The sequence below is a fragment of the Callithrix jacchus genome, chromosome X (assembly GCF_049354715.1).
Source record: "Callithrix jacchus isolate 240 chromosome X, calJac240_pri, whole genome shotgun sequence".
NCBI lineage: Eukaryota > Metazoa > Chordata > Mammalia > Primates > Cebidae > Callithrix > Callithrix jacchus.
Window position 1 is genome coordinate 15,827,404 of NC_133524.1, and position 25,077 is coordinate 15,852,480.

The 25,077-nt window shown below is 38.7% G+C and overlaps 1 protein-coding gene across 3 annotated transcripts in view; it reads left to right on the forward strand.

Annotated features, from left to right (window-relative positions):
* BMX (BMX non-receptor tyrosine kinase) overlaps positions 1–25,077 on the forward strand; it is a 57,870-nt gene that overhangs the window by 10,223 nt on the left and 22,570 nt on the right. For 2 of the 3 annotated variants that reach the window (XM_054251126.2, XM_002762647.6), the window contains 9 exons: positions 666–747; positions 5,245–5,364; positions 7,004–7,068; positions 11,380–11,621; positions 14,456–14,533; positions 15,188–15,241; positions 19,167–19,221; positions 20,504–20,583; positions 23,407–23,534. In XM_054251126.2, coding sequence (XP_054107101.1) covers positions 666–747; positions 5,245–5,364; positions 7,004–7,068; positions 11,380–11,621; positions 14,456–14,533; positions 15,188–15,241; positions 19,167–19,221; positions 20,504–20,583; positions 23,407–23,534 — 904 coding nt within the window. The remainder of the gene's footprint in view (positions 1–665; positions 748–5,244; positions 5,365–7,003; positions 7,069–11,379; positions 11,622–14,455; positions 14,534–15,187; positions 15,242–19,166; positions 19,222–20,503; positions 20,584–23,406; positions 23,535–25,077) is intronic. The other variant, XM_017968693.4, reaches the window with a different exon arrangement.

Genomic DNA, 25,077 nt, shown 5'->3' on the forward strand with positions numbered 1-25,077 from the left:
CACATGCTGTGGGTATTTACCAGCAAGAGTTCAATAAACCAGAGAAGGATCTGGAGAAGACATTGTAATCTTCAAACATCTGAACATTTGTCTTAAGAAATAGAAAATGATATATTCTGGGGATTCCTGGGATGCCACATGATGAAACAGATGGAAGTAACAGGGAGACATATTTTTACTAAATGTAAGTATGAACTGTATAATGATCAGAATATATGGATATTGACAGAGATGACATAGCAAAGTAAAGAACAATCCATCCCTGAAGGTATTTTTAAAGATAGAGCAGTTAAACATTTTTCACTGGACCGTAAGGAAATCATGCACTGGGTAAGTGAATGGAGCAGATCAATCCTAAGACACATGTAATGTCTAACATATTATAATTATCCATGGTCCAGGGCATCCCTGGTGAGAACTCATTGTTCATCACTACTGTTAGGGGCATATTGCTATAATTTTCCAAAGTATAAGACTGTCTGGGATAAAACAAATTGATGGCTGGAGGATTTTTTAAGCAGATTTCGTTTTCATCTAATGCCAGAGCTGATGTATACTATATAAGCAAACTCACGGTTTCTTTTGGATGACAAAAAGTTTTCAGGTCCACCAAAATGAAGTATGTTGCAATTATATATAAACACGCCAAATATTTTCCTTTCCAGATTGTCTATAAAGATGGGCTTCTCTATGTCTATGCATCAAACGAAGAGAGCCGAAGTCAGTGGTTGAAAGCATTACAAAAAGGTAATTCAAAAAAGAAATGTTGAAAGACGAAGGTAAAAAAAAAGTCATAAAAGAGAGTCATCGAGTTTTGTTTTGTTTTGTTTTGAGGCTTGGTGGAGGAAAGATATGGCAGTAAAAAGGCTCAATGCCAAGAAACCATCTACTGATTTTCCTACCAACCTCAGTGAATGTGGCAGACTCATCCTCATTTTTGCATTCTCATTGTTACACACAGGAAGCCTGTGGATCACATTCCCTGTCCCACACAGAGCCAGTATTGTCCTTTCGCAGCAGCTTAGGGGAAGCCAGGCCACTCGCTCTCCACTCAGTATGCTTGCCTTTACCAGGGGAAAGTCTAGGTCATCACGGGGCTATGTCAAGTCCTGTACCAGACTTTTGATGTTTATAGTAAGTTACAGCTAATACTTAGACAAATATTTTCTTAGATAACCCTCTTGACAACTCTATGGAAAGGAATAATATTATTCTCTATTTTTCAGACAAGTGAAGTTTTAAAATGTCATAGGTACAGTAATGAGGGACACAGAACTCAATTCCCTAAACCTGACTTTTTAAGCAATACATTGTAAATGCTAGGCAAAACTGAAGATTTAATGAAGCTTTTATCCAGTGATTTTTAAGCTGCCCTGGTAACAACTTTCGGTAGAAGGGAGAGAATCATTGTTAATAATTTGGCACTATAGTATTCCCCTCTGTGGTATTTTAAAGATGGATAATTGTGTGAAGACAATTATTTAACTCAAATGAATGGCTCCATTTGTGAAATTTCAGGTATTATGCTCCTAGATGGAGGAAGATTTTATTTTATTTAAGTTTTATATTATGATTCTTTCTCAGTACATCTCAAATAACACACACTTACTCCACTTTGATGCAAATACACCCTTTTCACACATAGGGCTTAATTTTTCTCCTTGCATAAAAAGGTTTAGCAACCCACTCTGCAGGCAGCAAGTGGTCCATTGGGGGACAGAAGCTTCCCTCTACTCACCACTGGTTAATTGAAATGAGAAAGGCAGACCCCCGGCTAGAGTCAGATACACCTACCTCAAAGTCCTGCTTTGCTCTGTCGGCAAATAAAATCACCTAACATCTCTGGATTTCAGTTTCCTGACCTGTCAAATAGAAAATTACCTTTCTTTTCTCCTAGAGCAGTCCTGGGCCACAAATGAGACACTCATAAATATATTAAAGTAGCTTATGCACAAACATGAGTCACTGTGGTTACAGTAGGGTTTCTAGGAGGAGCTCTAAGATTCTGCTTCCCATTTAGTCTCCTTGGATGGAATTTCCTGAGTAGTAGGTGCTATGTCCTGTGTGCAGCGCTTGGTCATGCCCTGCTAGATCTCATGTGCCTGAGCAGCTCATGTGAAGACATATGAAATATAAAAAAGAGCAGAGAGAGAAGCAAAAACACATCTCCTAGCCCCTCATAAAACTGCAGCGTTTCTATCACTACAGCTGCCATATGCACAAAAGGTGGTTCGTCCCTATGCACCATAAGTGGTTTGTATCAGCTAGTGATGCTTTGGCCGCAGGTAAAAATACATCAAACAGTTGCTGAAACAAACCGACTTTTGTTCTTCTCCCACAGTAACAAATGCAAAATCACGCAGGCAGTCAAGGGCTAGTGCAGCAACTCAATGAAGTCAGTAGGAATGCAGGCTCCTCCTAGCTTTCTGCTCTTATCCATACAGGCTGCTGGAGAGACTCCAAGCCTTCCCATAAGCTCCTTGCAAACCTGTGCTTATGTCACATTATCCAGAACTATGTCTGATGGCTGTTAATATTTACAAAGGAGGCTAGAAGACAGTATCTGTTTTTTGCAGCCTCTGTGCTGGAAGATAGTGAGAAAGAAGGTGAGTGGGATTTGCCATCAAATTGGCCAACCAATCTGCTGCAGGAAAACAAGAGGTCCTCCTGTTCAAATATTCTCCCCTACAGAGTTTCATTGTGCTACGACCACTCCTCCTGCCTTTTGTGTCTATTATTTGGCTCAAGAATTATAAACTGAGGTATACACTTAAGACAGCATTTTCCAGATGTTAACCCACACTTGGAAGATTTGGGCTGATTCAGTGGTGACATAGGAGTGTCAACTATCATGGGTCTGAATTCAGCTAACCAGATGTGGAAAAAATGTGCCCTTCCTTCCAAAAATTAAAACAGAAGGGGGTTTGGCAGAGAAGTTGGCATCTGTACATTGTAACGTAGTAGAAAAAGCCTGAGGCTGAGTCTCAGATCTGCTATTTATTAAGCTTGTGAGCTTGAGCAAGTTGTACTACCTCTTTGTACTTCAGTTTACCTAACTCTGTGAGAGCTGTAATAACAATAGCTACCCCTTAGGTTCTTGAAGATTAAATTAAAGGATATATGTAAAGGAAAATATGTAAATGTAAAGTCCTATAGATACATGAATCTCTAAGTTCCTCTTACGGTCATTATACGGTGGTGAGACTGTTGCAATGTGGACTTTTGCATCTGGTTAGGAAAAGAACTAGTTACCCAGGAAACTAAATCCATGTAATGAGGAAATAATAGGAATCCCAACACATGGAGACCAGGAGCCAAGAGAGCAGGAAGGCAAATACTGTGTCCAAGAATTTGGGACCAAAATCAGAAACTTATGTTTTGTAATTTTAACTCTTTTTGCTTTTTGTGATTTCTGTCACAATTTCCCTTTAATTCTCATTAGTAAAGTTTTCTTAATGCCAGCATTTTCAGCTAAACTGAACTAAGTTAAATTAAGCCCCCACTGTTTATTGAACACCTACTTACTCTGGGCCAAACACTGCTGAGTGCTTTACATACATTATCTAACAGCCTCCCAACGACCCAGCAAAGTATTATCTCCATACACTTCCTTGAGTTCAGACTGTAAAGAAGAAGCAGAACTCTCCTGGGATCAACATCAGGAAACCTCAAGATGAACATAGAGTCAAGAGGGAAAGAGTTAAAGGCACACATAAAACCAGCCCTTCTCACCTAGAGACTTCTTAAAATACACTAAGATCTTGTAGATTTCTCTGTTGTATTTCAAAAGAGGCTAAATTTGTTATAGATTACAATTTCATTTATTTGAATTATACATTGCCCTAGTCCTGCAGCTTTTTAAAATATGCACATATTCCTAGGAAAGTAGCCCCATAAACCATTCATCCCCTAGTATAAACATGTCAAAGTCACAAAAGTCAAAGAAGGGATGAGAAACTGTTCAAAATTAAGGGAAACTAAGTGCCATGTGTGATTCTGAACTGGATTCTTGATCAGAAAAAAAGAGTGATTATTAAGGCTATTATTGGAATAATTAGAAAAATTTTAAAGATTAAATATATATTAAATAATAAACGTAGTCATAAAAAAAGAATGCATTCATGTCCTTTGCTGGGACATGGATGAAGCTGGAAACCATCATTCTCAGCAAGCTAACACGGGAACAGAAAACCAAACACTGCATGTTCTCATTCATAAGTGACAGTTTAACAACGAAAGCACACGGACACAGGGAGGGGACCATCACACACCAGGGCCTGTCATGGGGTGGGGGGAAGGGACAAAGGGGAGAGCATTAGGACAAATACCTAATGCATGCAGGGCTTAAAACCTAGATGATGGGTTGATGGGTGCAGCAAACCACCATGGCATATGTATCCCTGTGTAACAAACCTGCATATTCTGCACATGTATACCAGAACTTAAAGTAAAATAAAAATTTTAAAAATTAAAAATAAATAATCATAATAATAATATTGTATCTGTGTTAAATTTCCTGAGTTTGATAATTGTATTACAGTTATATAAGAGAATGTCCTTGTTAATATAAGTTATATATAGAAGCATTTAAGGATGACATTATTTAGGTCATACCATCTACTTCTTACTTGTAAATTATTAAGCACGATATAATAATGATTTTAAAATAAAAAAATAATAAATATGTACAGAGAGAAAAAGATAAAGCAAATGTGACAGTTAGTAACTGGTGAATCTAGGTAAAAGGCAAATGGATGCTCATTGTATTAATCATATTCTTGCAACTTGTCTGTACATTTGAAAATTTTCACAATAAAAAGTAGATGGGAGTGTATGTTTTGCTGGGCCTTTTTTAAACTTTTTGCTAAAATGTATCCTCACATTCCCCCTTCTGCCACAGGAAAACACTATGTGCTGTAACCCACTCACTTCCTTTCCAGATAAATCTCTAAAATCCTAACATCAAGCTGATCTGTATCTGCATTTTACTAGCTATTTTTTTCTTCAAAAATGGTATGTTACTGTGTTGGTCTCAACACACACATGGTTAGACTTTTCTTTTTTCTTTTTGGCTTATTAACGTTTGAGTGAAAGACATGTATCCTTCGGGAACTACTTGGCCTTACCTTGACTGCTGGCCAAATGCGGTTTTTATTGCTCTGTGATAACAGCACTTACTGAATGTGTTTCTCCTCTTGGGCCAGTGCTTGCTAACGTCTTGTTTTCTTCCTGTCTGCTCCTCAGAGATAAGGGGTAACCCCCACCTGCTGATCAAGTACCATAGTGGGTTCTTCGTGGATGGGAAGTTCCTGTGCTGCCAGCAGAGTTGTAAAGCAGCCCCAGGATGTACCCTCTGGGAAGCATGTAATGTGTGACCCCTCTGTTGGACGGGACCTTGGGTGGATGGTGCTCCATTAGGCTAAACCTGCCAGAGGCCAGAAGAGTTGCCAAAAAACAAGATGTGCCAGACTGGCTGGCATCATGAAAATTCACCCTTGCAGATGCTATGTGACAAATGAAATCTCATTCTAGGGTCAATTGACTCATGGCCATTAAGATAATAACAATATTAACATTTGTCATTCTTTCGTTTCATGAGAAATGTTTTTAAGATTTGAATCATTAATCAAGCAATGAGCTGTTATTTCCTCCCATAATTTTTCCTGGTTCAAGGTAAATGCCAAAAAGGTAGAATGTGTTGGATATGTCACTGTGGTTCAAACAGCTAGGTTTCCAACTTGATGAGAAAACCAGCTCTCTCTTCTTATAAATTACAAAAATCATAAACTGGAAAAACAATATCTTTTTAAAAAATATACAGAAAGATATAATTTAAGTAATACTTTTTATCACCATATATACTAAAATGATGGCCAAGTTTTAAAATATATATTAAAGGAGTTTGCCATTCTGTATATGTGTGTTAATTTCTTAATGACATCAGAAGGGGCTTGCTTTGTGTGAAATCAGATTCTATCCAGAGTTGTATTCCCAGGGAGCAAGAGGGACTTAGATATATTTAAAGTTTAAAATTATTTAACATAAAGTTTTTGATAAACACAAAATGGGGAAACTTCTTTTGGTAACAGTTTTACCAGCCTGCACAGAATATGCCTGGATTACAATGACTTTAAGGAATTGAATGAGATCAGCTGCAGGATAGAACTTCATGAACTGGAAAAGATACAGGCACATGAAATATTTTTTAGATTCACCTCATAACAGTATGGATACCCAACAATCATGTTAATGTTAATATTGGTCATTTTACCTCCCAAAACCAATTAACAAATACTCATTGTGTTTTACATCCTAATTAGACTATACAATGAATATTTATTAATCTTAATTAGATCACATTGCTCTTTATACTCATGACTTACACTGATTGACTGCACATGAAACTTCCCTCCACTGTAAGGAAAAGGAGTAATGTCTGAGGAGTAATGTCTCCTTATGGTATTAATCATTTTCCCCAGTAGTTTAGTTTATGGTCTGTTATCATTACCTGGCGGGTCAGACTCCAGCTTTGACCGTGCCCTAACTTTCTGGAAGGAGCAGGAAAAAGGCCAGAGAGAGCACTGCCTTGGGACTGCCTTCCTAGGCTCTGTCTGGATGACATTCACCATGTGGGTGCCACAGGTGTTGTAGCTCCTGAGCAGCTGTAATACTGTCTATCTGCCCAAGTATAATTTATTCCCTTGTCTTCTTCTGCTGAACTACTGGGAAGTCCATGGGCATAGCAACTAAAAGAAAAAGTTGGGTGTCTTTATTTCTTTTTGTCCAAGATGTCTTGATCCACCCTCTTTCCAAGATACATAGCCAACATAGAGTTAGGCATTATATAGGAAAGCTGCAGAATCAATCCAGATGTTGCGTCTGGATTCACTTAATCTAGAGTATTGCTCACACAAACTGGTTCATTCTTTTAATTCATAACATTGAGTATTTCTCTTTGCTTTGTTTGAAGTTCCTTCTGATATTACTTTGTTTTAATGTTCAGATGCTGATCTGCATATTGCAGTCAATGAAGAGAAACACAGAGTTCCTACCTTCCCAGACAGAGTGGTAAGTCAACATTTTAAAAAGGTTTTTATGGTCAGGATCTATTAAATAAACCAAGCATTGCCAGATTTGAGACTAGAAAATGTGGAATTCATTTAGACTTCGCAGCAAAGAGAGAAAAAACATGAGCTCTAGATAATAGCTATGGTTGGTTTTGAATAGTGGGTTCAAATATAGAACCACTGTAATATCTTATATTTTTGTATTTAATTATTGTGTCTTTTCCTAACCAGTAAGCCCATAAATAGTCACCAAAAAAAATGGGTGCATGTGGGAGAGGTCCTTAAGATAGCATCACACATAACAGGCAGCTGTTATTAGCCGTCATTCTTTTCTTGCTACCAACATGGCCAATACTGCTTTGTGGAAGTATCCTGGTGTTGAAATAAAGCTCTATAGGACAAAAGCAGAAAACAGCATAATTCTTTCTCTCCATTATCCCTTCAGAACTATTCAGTGGGCTTTTTTCCCTGCCTCCAAATAGAGTCTTTGCCAGATTCCATAGTTTTGTAGTCATTCTCAAATGATAAAAATTTCCCCATTACTTGTCATGAGAACAGCCTCTGCATTGTTCCATCCAATGTTATTTATCACATGACTGCAAACATCCTCCCAAGTTAAACATTCTTCACCTAGCTTGGGCTGCATACCTGGCAGCCTGCTTTTGGGGAGGGATTTTGGAGGGACTGGGATTCACGGCCCTTTCAGAGTTAGGCTCAAGGAAGATGAGGTCTAATTAAAAAAAAAAAAGACACTCACATGTAGCTGGTCCTATCATGATTTGGGTGGTGGTGGTATCTGAATGAGTTTTCAAGCACTGATTCTTTATCTCATGGGAGACTTTTGGGAATTTCCTACTGAGGGGCAGATCCATATGTAATGTTATGACAGGGGAGAGAGATCTTGATCCTCCGCTCTTGGCTTTTCAACCCTCAACCTTCTAAGATGGCTGTCAGCCAACTTTTTACCAAGGGTGGAGTTGGCCTATGGGAAAACAAACAAAACCTTGATTGCTCTGGCTAATTAAGTTGTCCACAGCTCTTTCTTGAAGTACAGGCTACTGCTCTCTTTTTGCTCTACTTTCTTGGGTTCATAGCCACAGCCTCCTGCTTTTAGGCTTCCCAGGTAGGTGTGAGCCTCCTCACATGGCAGGATACATACAAAATGGCTTCCCAGTGGTTCTCTGGAAGCTCACCTGAAAGCAAGGGGACATCTCCATTCACCTATTGGGTCTATGGTGTCTTGGGTACTTATTTTCAGCTACACCCATTTGCATACACTTACTTCTCTCTAAGTAAAAGCCATATAATTTTTGTGAATCAACATGAAAGACAAAAATAATTCATTATTGTAGTAGACCGAATAATGTCCCCCAAATTTCACGTCCATCTAAAACCTCAGAATGTGACCTTATTGGAACTAGGACCTTTGCAGATGTGATTAGTTAAAGATCAAGATGAAATCACACAAGATGAGAGTGAGCCATAAATCTAATGACTAGTAAAAAGATGAGAGGACACAGAGAGATACACAGGAGAAAGCCATGTGAAGAACTAGGAAGAGACTGGAGTTATGTTACCACAAGCCAAGGAACACCTGTTTCTTAGTCCATTTGTGTTGCTACTAAGGAATACCTGAGGCTGGGTAATTGATAAAGAAAAGAAGTTTATTTGGTTCACCATTCTGCAGGCTGTACAAGTAGCATATAGCACTGGCATCTGCATCTGATGAGGGCCTTAGGTTGCTTCCACTCATGGCATAAGGGAAGGGAGCTAGACTGTGCAGAAATTACATGGTAAGAGAGAAGAAACAAGAGAGAGGGAAGGGAGATGGCAGGCTCTCTTCAACAACCAGCTCTCATGGAAAATCATAGAATGAGAACTAATTCACTATGAGAATGGCACTAGGTCATTAATGAGGGATTCGCCCCTATGACCCAAACACATCCTGTTAAGCTCTACCTCCAATACTGGAGATCACATGTCAACATAAAATTTGGAGGGGTCGAATATCGAAACCATAGCAACTTGGAACCCCCAGAAGCTGAGAGAGGCAAGGGAAGACTTTCCCCTAGAGGCTTCAGAGTAAGTACAGCAATGCTGAAACCTGAATTTTGGACTTGCAGCCTCCAGAGCTGTGGAAGAATAGATTTTTGTGGTTCTAACTCATCAAACTTCCAGTGATTTGTCATAACAGCCCTAGGAAACAGTTATAATGGTTTGGAGTTTTTACTTTGTCATTAGCAACATTGCTGTTTGGGTTTGAAAATATGTTTCAGTCCTGAAGTTTGGAAAGTATGGTCCTCTAAAATACCTAGGAGCAGTGTCCAGATCAGGCAAATCTATAGAGACAAAGGGTGATCAGTGGTTGCCTGGGATCAGAGTAGAGATGAGAATTGACTGCAAATAGGTATGAGAGATCTTACTGGAATGATGGAAAGACTGGGCTGTGGCGATGGTTATACAAGTTGATATATTTACAAAAGTCACTGAATTCTGCACGTTAAAAACGGTGAATTACCAATAAAGTTTGTTTTTGACAACTCCAAAAACAGAAGATAATTTAAGAGCCAGAAACCATTGCATCTAAACTCCTGCAGGAAATTCTTTGGGTGATATATTGAAAATTATCAGTTAGGCGAATCAGTGGCTAAGGGTTCACAAGCCTGTTTTGATTATAAGTTGCCCAAATGAACCAGGATCAGAGAGGGTATCATGTAAAGTAGGTTTTTCTCTCTTTCTTTCTTTCTTTTTTTTTTTTTTTTTTTGGTTGTTATTTGTTTTTTTTACCAGAGTATTAAGTAGAGGGTTTATTTTCTGAATGGAGGAAATGAAAATCAGCTCGCTAGCTGTTCTGTTCGAAGAGATTTCCTTAAATGATTTCCATTTCAGAAACTTCCCAGTGCATTTTTCTTTGGAGATAGCCTATCTCCCAGCTCATAAATAGCACTGTCCTGCATAACTACAATTTCCAGAACATCAAAGACTTAACCCCAAATAAATGAAATTCCTGAAAAAAGTAAAATACAGTATGAAAAAATGTTAAAAGCATCTCTCCCTGTCACACATGCACACACATACACATACATATTGCGAATTTTTAACTGAAATATAACATGAACATAGAAAAGCACACAAATCCTAAGTGCTCGGCTTGATGAATTTTCACAAACTGAACACTTCTCTATAATCCACCCTCAGATAAAGAAACAGACATCAAAGAACCCCAGGGACACCCCGATGTTCCCTTTCAGTCACTACTACCGTACAGTGTATATGAATGGAATCGTAAAGTGTATAGTCATTTATTGTGTGTCTTCTTTTTTACAATTTATGAGATTTTTTTTAGTATGTGGTTGTAGTTTATTGTCATCATTGTATAGAATTCAATTGTGTGAATATACAACTGTATTGGTTTCTTATTGCTGTTCTAACATATTACCGCACTAATTTAGTGGCTTAAAGCAATACACATTTATTCTCTTATAGTTCAGGAGATCATATGTCTAAAATGGGTCTGCATAGCTATGTTTCCTCTGGAAGCTTTAGGGAAGAATCTGTTTCTTTGCATTTTCCAAATCCTAAAGGGTATTTACACTCATTTGTTCCTGGCTCCTTCCCCTGTCTTGCGAAACCAAAAGGCACAGTTCCTCTGCTCTCTCACCTGTGCTTCCATTCTCACGGCTCTCTAATCTCTGACCACCTTATCTCCCTTTTATAAGGGCCCTTTGGATTATATCAGGCCCACTCCCACAAAATCCAGAATAGTCGCCCCATCTCAAGACCCTTAACTTGATTCCAATCTGCAAAGTCCCTTTTACCATGTAAGGTATTCACAGGTTCTGGGAATTAGGACGTGAACACTTTCAGGAGACCATTATTCAGCCTTCAACAACCACATGTTTATTACTTTATCCTCTTGATGGGCATGTAGGCAGTTTCTAGTTTTTATCTAATTAAAATAATTCTACTATGAACATTCTTTTACAGGTCTTTTGGTTTCACTGTTGGGTATATATACATATAATTTATGAGTCATAGGGTATGGGGCACACCCAGGTTTAGTAGATTCTGCAAACAAATTTCCAGTGTTGTTGTACCACTGCATACTCCAACCAGCAAAAGTATGAGTTACAGTTCCTCCATATCCTTGCTCATACCTTTCTTCTTTCTTCGCTTCTTTCCTTCCTCCCTTCCTCACTCCCTTCCTTCCTTCTTTTCTCTCTCTTTCAAGAACTGATAGACTTTAGTTGTCAGTTTCCAGTACCTGAATCTGTGTCTCACTGTGATTAATAAAATCTCTTCCCTTCCAAAGCTGAAGATACCTCGGGCAGTTCCCATTCTCAAAATGGATGCATCATCCTCAAGTACGACTCTAGCCCAATATGACAACCACTCAAAGACAACCTATGGTTCCCAGCCACCGTCTTCAAGTACCACTTTAGCCCAATATGACAGCGACTCAAAGAAAATCTACGGCTCCCAGCCAAACGTCCACATGCAGTATATTCCAAGGGAAGACTGCCCTGACTGGTGGCAAGTAAGAAAACTGAAAAGGTAATCCCCAGCTTTCAGATGGGCTGCCCAGCACGTAGAGTAGACACTACCCCACTGCCCTGGACCTCAGCCTCAAAGCTGTTGATCCAGGCCTGAGGCCGTCCTCTCAGAAAATGTTCACTGCTTGAGCCAGAAGCCTGGGGAAGCAGTGGCCCCACTGGCGCTGAGAAGCATAGATTTTCCATGTAGATTATCCAATCTAATGATCTCAGTAATACATGATCATTTTATTCCCTTCCCTTTCTCCTCCTTCTCCCCCCAAATATCTCCACATTTAAAGAATACATAACCTTTAAAATCTATCCTTTATGTGAAAGAGCTTAGAATGGGCTTACTTTTAAAATGTGCTTCAGCATCACTAGCCAACTGACAAACAGCATTTCCAGCAAGGCCATGGCTTGCCTTCTTAGAATGCACAAACTCACCTCTCCTGACCTAATTAGTCTTCTCACGGTTATTAACCTAAAGATTCCATCTAATGCCAGAATTGAAAATGCCTTGAAAGCAATAAGTAAATTGGGTGTGTATATATCTCTGGGTCTGGCACTGAGTTTGCTCTACACTTGATGCCCAATAAATGTTGAATTGAATTGCAAGATGACCAAATGGAAAGGGTCACGTGACTCCCCTTCCTTATTTCCTGCCTCAGTCCTCCTTCCCATGACATTGTCTATTATCTGCCATCTCACTCAGTTATCAGCATCTCTGCAAGGTAGTCATGTCTGCCTTTCCCCACAGTGGATACAGAGCATCTCTCTGACTCACCTTAGTGAGTGTATCTCTTTTCTTAGTTTTTTCATATGTCCTTTTATTCCTTTATTTTTTCCATCCTCATCATTTTTGCCTAAAGCCAATTAGTTAAAGTTCCAATAATACAGGGCATACAGAATTTGAAATAATGTAAGTGTATTCTTCCTGATTTTTTTTTCAGTATAACAAGTCATGGTCCCTTTCATTCCAAAGTGGAGCTAGAATCCTAGTGTATTCATCTATACCTGGTGCCTGAGGGAAGGGGTTACATTGGTGTGCCTGTAGCCCACCATTCTTATGGAAGGAGAGGATCAGTAAAACCAGATACAAGGAGAGTGGAAGTCATGTTAATTGCGTTCCAGGTCCCCTCCCTGACAGAAACTCCAGTGATTCATTGAGAGAGGTGTGAGGTGAAACAGACTGACCTGTTTTCAAATAACTAGGAAGAACTGTTGATTCACAGGAGGTTGCTGCTCAGGAACTAACTCATAAATTGTCGGATTCTATCTTTATTTAAAATGTCAACATTTTGTTCATCATGGATTATTTGCATGAATTTTTATTTTAAAAATATTTTATTAAGATGCTATTTATCTTGCTTATTGACTTTTTGACACTCCCTTAGGTTTGCACCTCCTTAGATTTAGTCCCAACTGTGGATTTTCCCTAGATCTTCAGAAAGCTAGTTATTTTAACAAAGGATTGATTGATCGCCTCTTAGCATGAGCAGCATTGCATCTGCGAGTGAATTACAATAATTGCTAAACGATCTTCATGGAGCTTGAGTTTTTAAAGTGCAGCCATGGTTCTCAGTTCATATATGCGATCATACTTTTATCAACTTTCTGTCATTATTACTATTCCCCTGAGCTTCTTTTTAATCTTTTTTTTCTGTTGAGTCTGATAATCTATGCTCCCATTAGAGCATTTGAATATTACAGAATATTCCATTTACAGTCCCCTAAAATGTATTCTATGCACATGTGGCCATGTGCATACAAAAGCAAGTAAGTTCTCACAATACAGTCTTCTTTGACATTTGTTCTTTTCACTTGACATCTTCAGCATTTTTCTTATTCAAATACATGAGGATACATCTGACTTTTAAATTTTTTATTTTGTTTAATTTTGGTAAAATATACATAACATAAAATTTACCATCTTAATTATTTTTCAGCACACAGTTCAGTAGTGTTAAGTACATTTACATTGTTGTGCAACTTATCTGATTATTTTTAATATCTGTAAAGTACCCATTATATAAATACTGGGTAAACCTACGTAATGCACTATTGATGGACATTTTCCACGTGTTTTTAAAAATTACAAGGCTAAATAAAAGCTATTCTAGTGGGCAAGGCTCTTTGGGAAGGTAGAGAGAAAGCCATGTTAGTGCTTAAGGGCTTTCTCTAGGCATTCCTTGAAGCTGAGCCAGTGAAGCATTTCCTTGCTAAGGAAGCTTGTTTCTATGAACTGGGGTTTTGAAAAAAAAAGTCTGGACTATGAAGGCAAACAGGAAATAGGTCCTACATTCCAGATAAAACAGCCTTTAGACTTTGAGAGGTAGGCACTTCCTCATGCTCTGCTTAATACCCCAGATGAAAGAGAGAAAATGATCTATGGCAGAGGATGATAAAAATCCTGCTTATCCATCTGTGTCCAGAAGGAGCAACAAGATCAGCATTTTCAAGTGTTTTCATTGTAGTCATAATAGCAAAGAGGAAAATAAGTTATTTAAAAATATATAAGTGACAGAATGCTTGCATACCTATAAGAAAATCGGCAAATCCAGTCAAGATGATTTATTAAATTAATCTAGATTTTCTATTGTTTGGAATCATTTTGAGACATTATTAACAATTTTCTTTTGTTTAGAAATGTTGCCAAACTACTGCTTTTATTGGAATTCCTGAACGAACCAAAATGTGAAAGTAACTCATTAGCTTAAGTTTCCCAAACAAGTAAAATGTGTGGGTCAAAATGTCAAATAAAGCTAAAACTTATCTGAACAAAACCGCTTTTGTCATTTAAAATTTGTAAGTAGACATACGTTTATAAACTTATGAAATGTCTCTTTGTTGCAGTAGCAGCAGCAGTGAAGATATTGCATCCAGTAACCAAAAAGAAAGAAATGTAAATCAGAGCACCTCAAAGATTTCATGGTAAATCAAATTCAGTTATTCCTCTACACCCAGAATATGCTTTCATTTTCAGGAAAACTAACCAAATTTGCAATAATTTTGCAGCTAGGCTTTATATTTAAGGTAAATATAAACCAAAAAAGTCTATGTAGTTTGCCTCTCTGAACTCTGAATAGATGGCTTGTAGGTTCTAGTTTTCCAGCATCCAGGGCATACACCAGTAGTCGTACAAACATTAATATTCCTGACTCCGGCATCTCTAGCAGGAAGAAAAGCAACCTAGAGTTGAATAACTCTTCCCTAAGAATAGCTATATACACAACCCAATTTTTTTTTAACTTTATCCTACAGCCATCTCTGAAGGAGTCTTCATCTACTTCATGAGCCCACTCTTTGGAAAAAGTCAAAGAAAGACAAGTTCCTGTGGGGGCCTCCTGAGGACCTCCTGTGTCAAAGAGCCATTCTCTCATTAAAACTTGGCATGAGCCCAACTTTTGGGTGACTGTCTAAACTGTCGCTGTGTTGATACTTTCCCAAGTGCAGAAGGAGAAACCTAACAGTCGAAATATTATTTAGGTGGATAAAATCAGGGTGGGATTTCATATTGCATGGTTAGGCACTTGGATTCTTTCTTGGTGCTCTTTTGCACTCATGTTTTTCCCAACTCTTCTTAAGGGGATTCCCTGAGTCAAGTTCATCTGAAGAAGAGGAACACCTGGATGATTATGAGTGAGTATTGAAAGTCTTTTGCGTTCTTCTAAAATCAGACATAGAGACTTCTATACTCTCTTCCTCAAAGACATTAAAACAGATGGCTGAGACCTCAGAAGGCTGTATTTATGTGGGTAAGCTCATGTGAAGTTCTGAGCCATTTATCTAGATGACAGGTGACAATGAGCTGGGTTGTTACCAATGAAAATATTTTTCCCAAAACTGGGTTATCTAAATTGGCTGCAAATACTCATTGGATTTATCATATGTCCAGCATCACCTTCATTTTGCTTTGTCTTTGTAGATATAGCATAAAATGTTTTTGTTCATTGTTTCTTTCCTGGAGACCTCTAATTAAGGTGATGTTTGAAAGTTCTTATTAACATTGAGTAATAATTTTGGAGAAGTTATTAATGATGCAGTAATTTTACAGGGTAGCACAAATGAGACCATGAACATGGCCATATTTATGTCAACAGATCTCTATTCTTAGGATGACCTTGTCATTTTATTTATTTATTTATTTTTGAGATGGAGTTTCACTCTTGTCACCCAGGCTGGAGTGTAATGGCACAATCTTGGCTCACCGCAACCTCTGCCTCTTGGGTTCAAGTGATTTTCCTGCCTCAGCCTCCTGAGTAGGTAGGATTATAGGCACCCGCCACCAAGTCCAGCTAATTTTTGTATTTTTAGTAGAGACAGGATTTCGCTGTGTTGGCCAGGCTGGTCTCAAACTTCTGACCTCAGGTGACCCACCCGCCTCAGCCTCCCAAAGTGCTGGGATTACAACCACAGCTCCCAGCCAACCATGTCATTTAACATCAAAATTGGGATACTTTAGAGAGAGAAAAAGTGCACTATTAAAAATTATACCCATTAATAACAACTTAATTGTACATTTAAAAATAACTTAAATAGTGTAATTGAATTTTTTGTAACTCAAAGGAGCTTGAGGGCATGGATCCCCCATACTCCATGATGTGATTATTATGTATTGCATGCCTTTATCAAAACATCTCATGTACCCCATAAATATATATGCCTACCATGTACTCACAAAAATTAAAATTAAAATTACACCTGAACATCAGGCATAAACTGGACTTTTCTGGGCAAATGAGAATGTGTAGTCACCCCCAATATACTGAGAAGGTTGGCCTAAGTGGCTATTAAGGTTCTTTCCAAAATCTAAGGGTCTATCATTCTACAAATAGGGACAAATAATTGTCTCCTGGATGTAAAGATTAGTGTTAAGAAGAGGTAGGAATAATAGAGCATATTGCATTTTTCAGACACTTGATACCAAATGGCACAGAATTCACTTGGCCACTAGGATTGCATGTTTCCAGTTCTGTTTTTGTACAAGTGTTGTATTATTGATTTATTGGTTACATGTGCAGTGAGAGCTTTTACAAAGCACATGCTACTGTTTTCACTCCTCTTCTCATCTCTAAGACAGCCTGGCCCTAGCCATCCCTGTTGCATTGGGGAAGACGTGCTGTACCCTCCACCTCTTTGTGGCATGGTCTCTTCATCACCTTCTAGCTCTCTTCCAGCTTTATCTTCTTCTCTAACATCTATTCTCAGGAAAGCATTGATGGAATAATTCATACTAAGACATAAAAGACTGTGAATGACCAACCCATGGTCATTTCCAAAGATAGTTACACTTTAGTGAAGCACAAGGACTTAAACCAATGGCAGTCAACCTCCAATTGTGGATTGTAGTCTTTAGCATTTAAATAAATTGGAAGTCTTTCTCTGATTGAGTAAGCCCAGATATGACCATTTAGACAGTTTCTATTCCCAGCTTTTCTAAATGTAAGTGGTGTGTGAGAGAGAGAGACATTGAGGAAATTCTCTGGGAAGACTTGTCCTCTTCAAAATCAAAGAGATATGAAAGGGAGCTCAGGATCTGGGACTATAGCTCCCAGCTTCCTATTCTATCAGTGTCATGGGAGTATTTGTTTTATGGCCATAACTTCATGAGCAATTCCAGGCAATTCCATGAAAGACAGACGCACTAAGCACTGAGATTTAGAGAGAAAATCATGTATTAAGACTAGGCCTGGCCAGGCATAGTGGCTCATGCCAATAATTGCAGCACTTTGAGAGGCCGAGGTAGATAGATCACTTGAGCTCAGAGGTTCGAAATCAGCCTGGGCAACACGACAAAACCTCATCTCTACAAAAATACAAAACTTAGCCAGGCATGGTTGCCCATGCCTGTAGTCCCAACTACTTGGGAGGTTAAGGTGGGAGGATCACTTGAGCCCAGGAGCTCGAGGCTGCAGTGAGCCGAGATCATGCCACTGCATTCCAGCCTGTGTGACAGAGTGAGACCGTGTCAAGAAAATGAAACAAAACAACAAACTAGGTGTAGGACTCTGCTGTTCTGTCATTGAAATATTAAAACATTCTTTAAAACAATAAGAGGTAGGCCTCAGCAAAATTATGACACAGGCAATGTTTGTATGTGTGTGTGGGGATATAATGTATAGGGTATATAGGTTATCTCACCTTGCCTCTCCAGACCTCTCTCCCAATTCCTGATTTTCTTCCTTATATTCCCCTGTAGGTATATATCCTGTATAATATTCCCTGAAGGGCCTTTTGATTAGCTAGTATTACCTTAAAATGTTGACTAATAAGAAAAACCATCAGTTAATGTTTCAAGTGTTAGTTATACAGTATCCATAATGGTGGAGTTACAAGAGACTTTCAAACTTATCAAGATCAACCCTCTCCCTAGTTTTACAGGTGGGGAAGTCCAAGAGCAAGTGAGGCCAAGTGGCTTGTTCAAAGTCATACAATTACATATTGGAAGTTATGCCTAGAACCCAAACCTCCAAGCTGGCTGGCCTAAGACTTTTTTTTTTTTTTTGAGATAGAGTCTCACTCTGTAGCCCAGGCTGGAGTGCAGTGGCATGATCTCGGCTCGATGCAATCTCAGTCTCCCAGGTTCCAGTTCAAGCAATTCTCCTATCTCAACCTCCCAAGTAGCTGGGATTACAGGCACGAACCACCATGCCCCGCTAATTTTTGTATTTTCTAGCAGAGACAGGGTTTCACCATGTTGATGAGGCTGGTCTTGAACTCCTGACCTCATGATCTGCCCGCCTCAGCCTCCCATAGTGCTGGGATTACAAGCGTGAGCCACCGTGCCCGGCCTAAGGCTCTTCATACTTTATTGAACTGTTCACCAACTGACATCTCTTCCCAAAACTCATACAGAGATTATGCAGAGAATCACTTCCCATCCATTCCTGCCCAGTTCTTTGATATCTTCCGCATTGATTTTTTTCCTACAACTTACCGCTTCTACCCTCACTGTCCTCTTGTACTTCCTTCCTCTGCAGATGTTATCTTCTAGCCAGGGGGTCCTCCTACTCCCCCAAACCCATATTGTATCCAACCTCATGGCCTACTTTTACTCATTTCCTTAGTAGGAATTTCTGTCTAAAGCCCAAAGGCCACAGACATTGTTGCCCTCACATGAGAAACAGCTCTTGGCCTGTTGAGCTCCACATATAGTCAAAGCATTTGATTTGAAAATAGATGCTATAATCAGATTATTACAAGGAAATTATATGGTTGGGAGACAAGGGCTTTCATCCTTGGCAGCCCTGACTTTCCCATTGGAATATTCTTCTTAGATCTAATCTCTAGCCCTTACTCAAAACGATAAAATGTAGGAAAACTTAGAAGTCACCTAGAAGAAAACCAGAGATCACTAATGCCAGCCCATTTAAAAATTAGATGTGCAGGCCCCACCCCAACATCATCTGTATTTTTGAAAAGCCCCTCGAATGATTATCTTGAGCAGTTAGGGTTGGAAATCCCTGACGTAAGCCAATGACTCACTTTACAGATTAGAAAGTTGAGTGTCAAGTTATATAATCTAACACTTATTAATTATCAAACAATTTTTTGCCTTTTGCAGCTGGTTTGCTGGTAACATCTCCAGATCACAATCTGAACAGTTACTCAGACAAAAGGTAAATAGTCTTGTCTTGAAAACAGCCTCACAGAATCTCTTTGTATTTTGGGGCCCAGAGATTGATGCATTTTTCATAGAAACCTTGCTGTTAATTATATAGTCAAGCCATCGTAGTGCGGCTTATCTGGTCTGTGGGTTGCCAGACCCTTTATGTCTAGCCACTACTTCTGTGTCCATTATCTATTGCTGCATAATAAATCACTCCTAAATTTAGTGGCTTGAAACAGCGGGATTTATGATTTCTCATGATTCTGTGAGTCAGCTGGGCCAACAGTGCTTAGGCACGTTTTGCTTACGGGCACTCCTGTGGCTGCATTTGGCTGGCAGATTGACTGGGGGCTTGGGTTTAGCTGAGGCAGTCAACTGGAGTTCCACAGTTCTTCCCCAAGCAGCCTCTCCATGTGCCTTCCTTGGACCTCCTCACAGCATGGTGATTGATCTCAAGGCGGTGGTTGAAAAGGACGAGCCCCATGCAAGCACTTACCTAGTCTTTGCTTTTGTTGTGTTTGCTAAAGTCCCATTGGTCATAGCAAGTCACATGGCTCAGCCTAGAGTCAGTACAGGAGGGGACTGCTCAGGGCATGAATAAGAGAGATGATTTATCGGAGACCGCCAATGTAGCCATTAACTTCAGCTCTGTCACTGCTCATTGGCACCTAGACCAGAGTACAGCAGCTGTGACACAGAATATGTTTATCTGATTTTATTATGAATTGGTATGGGATACCAATAGCAAACTCTTTTGATCTCTAAAAATGACACTTTGATATAGTTTAACCTGATAAAAACACTAAACACTAAACTATTTCTTTGAGGGGTGCTAGTGAGAATGTAATGACTTCATTTGGTGTTTTGTCACATTCATAGTTTATAATCTGCTCTTTCTGAACGTTGATCTGCTTAGAATTAGCACAAGTCATTGAGAAAGACAACTTGAGTATAGAACTTTAAAAATAATTTATTCTGGATCTTTCGTTTTCTAAAACCTTCCAAGGGCATGATATGGTGATACATGATTCTAAATTTTGTTTCCTAAAGTTGAACACATTAGGCTTACATAAGCAAAACACCCAGAAAAGTATGTGCTAGGCTTAAACATTAACTGGAAGAGTTCATATACACTGGGCAGATCTATAAAGAGATTGAATGAGAAACCTGTGCCCTTTGTGACATATAAAGTCGATCTAAAAGATTTATTTTCCAACCGCCTACGATACAAAATCATTTTCAAGAATATTGAAAATATTTTCTGTTTCTTCTTAATTTTTCTTCCTTTTCAGGGAAAAGAAGGAGCATTTATGGTTAGAAATTCCAGCCAAGCAGGAATGTACACAGTGTCCTTATTTAGTAAGGCTGTGAAGTAAGTATGATAAGGATTTACGTCTTTTATCTTTCTGTGTATATTTTTTGAATATGCTGTTTATAATCACATTTTGAGATAAGACATAATCTTTAAACTCCGGAGTTTTAGATCAAAGTATTTCTGTTGAGTGTGAACATTTGTAGTTGCCTCCACCACCCTCACCCCACTGCGCCAGCACCCTTGCCCCACTACTTTCAAGAGGCCATTCTCTGGCTAACGCTCTCTTGCCCAACCCAGGCAGTAACAGAATGCCCAGAGCACAGCACGCCTCAGTAAATGTTTATTAAACGACGTCTGGGTGATTCCCTTTCATTCAGGTCTAAGCCTAGAAAGAAAGAAAATAGCAATGGAACCTCTATACTCTCAGCCCTAGCCACCTGCTGAGCAGAGAAGCCTACTCCGGTGTCTAGTTCTTAGTACTTCCACTGCCTGCAGAGTTAGCAGAAGGTTGACTCAGTGCAGCTGTGTTCTCTACACAGCTTCCTTCCGGGACTCTGTCCTCTTTGTGGTGTTAAAAGTTCTTGTTTGAAGCCAAACTTCTAAATCCAAATCCTGGCTCTACTATTTCAGGGTTTTGTGACATTGAGCAAATTTCTTAACCTCTGTGCTTCAACTTGTCATTTGAAAAGGGAACATAATGATTTTTATGTTCCATGAGTGAAGTGAGTTAATTCATATATTATATCCAGAACAGTGCCTGACACATAGTAAGCACTTAATAAACTAACAGTAATTACTATTATTTTTGTTGCTGCTGGGGAAGAGTAGTTCTCCCTGCTCCACTCCCTGTACCCTAACACTTGGGCATAAAAGACACCCCACAGTCACCTCATGCAAATCATCATGAGAATCCTCCTCCAGAGTTCTACAAGCCACTTTCTTATTGATAGTTAGCTCTTTTTTTCCTTTTAATCATCCTCCAAAGCAAATAGAAAATCTGTTTTTATTTACACCATATTGCAGATGAGAGGACTGAGGTTCAAAAAGAGCTTATAAAGACCTATTTGGAGCTAATAAATGACTAATTTGAAGCTGGGTTTCCAATAGCCAAGTCATGTTCCTTCATCTACACCTCTGTGTTTGCACTGAACCTCCAGTGTTTTGGAGTGAGAATCTGGTCAAATATCGATTAAGATCTTTTAAAAATTTCTATGTGTAGAACCCTTTTTTAGCAGCTAAATCAAATGATCATCTGCCTTGGTGCCTTCCTCGTGTGCCCTACCCCACAGTGCATATATGTAGATTTATAATAATTAAGTAATAGAAATGTTACTTTCTATTTTGGAATTTTTTACGGAGTGCCTACCTACACTTCAGATAACAGGACGTACTTTGAATTGTCCAACAGCACTTTCTAATGCCAGAATCCATGTCCCCAGTGTATCTCATATATTAGTTTGCGCCTGATAACACCTGGATGCTGGCTAAAGCCAACCTAGTAAGAATCAGGAGAAGAGTTTGTTTACTGAGTATCAAAAGCTTTGTGGCCCTCTGGCCCTGCAGTTTCAGACAAACCTCGTATCAGATGTCCTCCTAGTCGAGTTTCTTGACTCCAGATTCATTTTTTACAGTAGTCAGATAGATAAATCAGCAAATAGGTAAAAAATGAAATGATTACAAAAGCCCTCTTTTATGAAACCTTATCAATGGCCTTCGGTGAATTGTATGCTGACACCAAAGGCTGATTAAACATTTGCAGCAAAGAGAAGAACCTTTCTCCTTTTATACTTGCAATTTTTACTTGGTTGATGTTACAACAACAATTTTTAAATTTTTTTAGCTTTTAAGTTTATGGGTACATGTGCAGGTTTGTTATATAGGTAAATTCGTGTCATGGGGTTTCTTATAGAGACTATTTCATCACCTGGGTACTAAGCCTGGTATCCAATAGTCATTTTTCCTGCTCCTCTTCTTCCTCCCACCCTCCACCCTCAAGTAGGCCTCAGTGTCTACTGTTTTCCACTATGTGTCCATGTGTTCTCATCATTTAGCTCCCACATACAAGTAGGAACATGTGCCATTTGGTTTTCTGTTCCTGTGTTAGTTTGCTATACAGCAACAGTTTATTAACTGTTTCTTATATGCCAAGCATAACCACATAGGGTAGCTAGCAAGTGATAAAACTGAACTCAAAGCCTGACTCTTGATCACTATGTCATTGGCTGCAATCTAAGACAGGTGTACTATTCCTGATTAGCTTAAATCAACGTGCATCAATTCGCCATTATTTTATAAAAACAGAGGAAAAGAAGAGATTGTTTTTATGTGGAGAAGGTACAAGTTCACATGAGGAATTAAAAGACATCCCCACCTACTTCATCCTGCATGCTTCACTACCAAAAGAGCCTCCCTCCCATGTTTTGGGGTGAGAATACCCAACAGCCTAATTACCTTTACCTCCCTCATTTCCACCTCCATTATTATCCTATTAGAGAATTTCTGTTCAGAATAATGATCCTGAAGAACTACAAGCCTCTCGATCATCAAAGAAAGATTCCAATTTTATACACTTACTAAGGGAGGAGAAGCCCGGAAAGGTGGAATTTTACTGTACGTGAATTTTTAATTTTTTTAGCTTTTATGTTCATGGGTATACGTGCACAAAAAGATACATTGAGTTCAGAGAACTGTCTTCCATAATTACTGTTACGGTTACACCAGGTGTCAACACTGAGAAAAACACCAGGTATCAAGACTGAGAAACCCTCACTAACTTCCCTCGCCAAAATTTGCAAATACATCTAAAAGAATTATTTAACCCTTGCTTAATCAAGCTTCAATTTTTTATTTAAAATGTTCTAACATTTTTTCTGTTATTAGTGATAAAAAAGGAACTGTCAAACATTACCATGTGCATACAAATGCTGAGAACAAATTATACCTGGCAGAAAACTACTGTTTTGATTCCATTCCAAAGCTTATTCATTATCATCAACACAATTCAGCAGGTAATTTATTTTAATTTTTCTTTTATGGGCGTTTGTTGATAAATACCAATTTTCTTGGATACTACTGATCCTCCTGATATTCTTAATTATATAAGGAACCATGAAAGTAGGGAAAATGCTCTCAAGTCCTTTGCCTATCATAATTTTTAACTTACATTTTCAGGAATATAACATGATGCCCTCCTTAATGCCAGAAAGAATGAAATTAAGTAAACTGGGTGACTTGGAAAGAGAAAATCTCTTTATAAAAATATTTGTAGGGTTTTTCTGTGTATAAAAGCAAGAGGATTATAAATTTAAAATATTATGGAAATATAGATATCATTGGATATATGAAACAATTGTCTATTATGACAGGGTTTTTTGCATGCTGATACTAGAACTTACCAATTATTACATATATAAATAGAAATTATGTATTATGTATATATATATATTACATTTTTACAGAGATGAGATCATTCTACATATATTGTTCAGCTTGCTTTCTTTACTCAACATGTCTTAGAGGTCTTTTCATGCAAATACAAAGAGCTTACTTAGGTCTATTTAATAGGTGCATAGAATTCTTTTTTTTTTTTTTTTTTTTTTTGAGACGGAGTTTCGCTCTTGTTACCCAGGCTGGAGTGCAATGGCGCAATCTCGGCTCACCGCAACCTCCGCCTCCTGGGTTCAGGCAATTCTCCTGCCTCAGCCTCCCGAGTAGCTGGGATTACAGGCACGCACCACCATGCACAGCTAATTTTTTGTATTTTTAGTAGAGACGGGGTTTCACCATGTTGACCAGGATGGTCTCGATCTCTTGACCTCGTGATCCACCCGCCTCGGCCTCCCAAAGTGCTGGGATTACAGGCTTGAGCCACCGCGCCCAGCCCAGGTGCATAGAATTCTATCACATAGTTACCCCATGATTTATTCACCTAGCCCTCTATTGATTAGCAGTTGGATCATGTTTCTGTGCACAATTCTGCATGCATAGCTCTGTCCAACCATATGACTGATTCTATAGCCGAATCCCTAGAAGTGGAATTTCTGAGACAAAGGCTAAGAATACTTAAAAGGTACAGATTGCCAAATGCTTTTCAGAAATGTACAATTCCAGTAACAACAATTTCTCTCATCCTCATCAACATTGGGTGCTATTAGTCTTCTAAATTTTTGCCTAATCAACTGGTGGAAATACATCTAGAAATACCCTCTGTTTTCTAGAATAGTGCCACTTAAGAGCAGTGACTGAATTTCTAACAGTGATTAAAAATAAGCCATAAGCTCAGCATTTAATTTGTGCTACTTTATATGACTTGATTGCATGCATATAGGTGAATTGGCCTCACTTCTGGCTCTCATTTTGGTTCTTACTGTTGTGTTTCTTTTGCCCCAATTTCCTCAATTGTTTGTTTTAACCTTTAGTATCTCAGTAGTACCTTTTGGAAAAGGTATTGTACAAAGAGACCTCTCTAAGTGGAATGATTCCACTGCAGAGGATGCACAGGATATCTGAAGAAAATATTAAGACTTCTATTTACATTTGGATTTTTGCCTC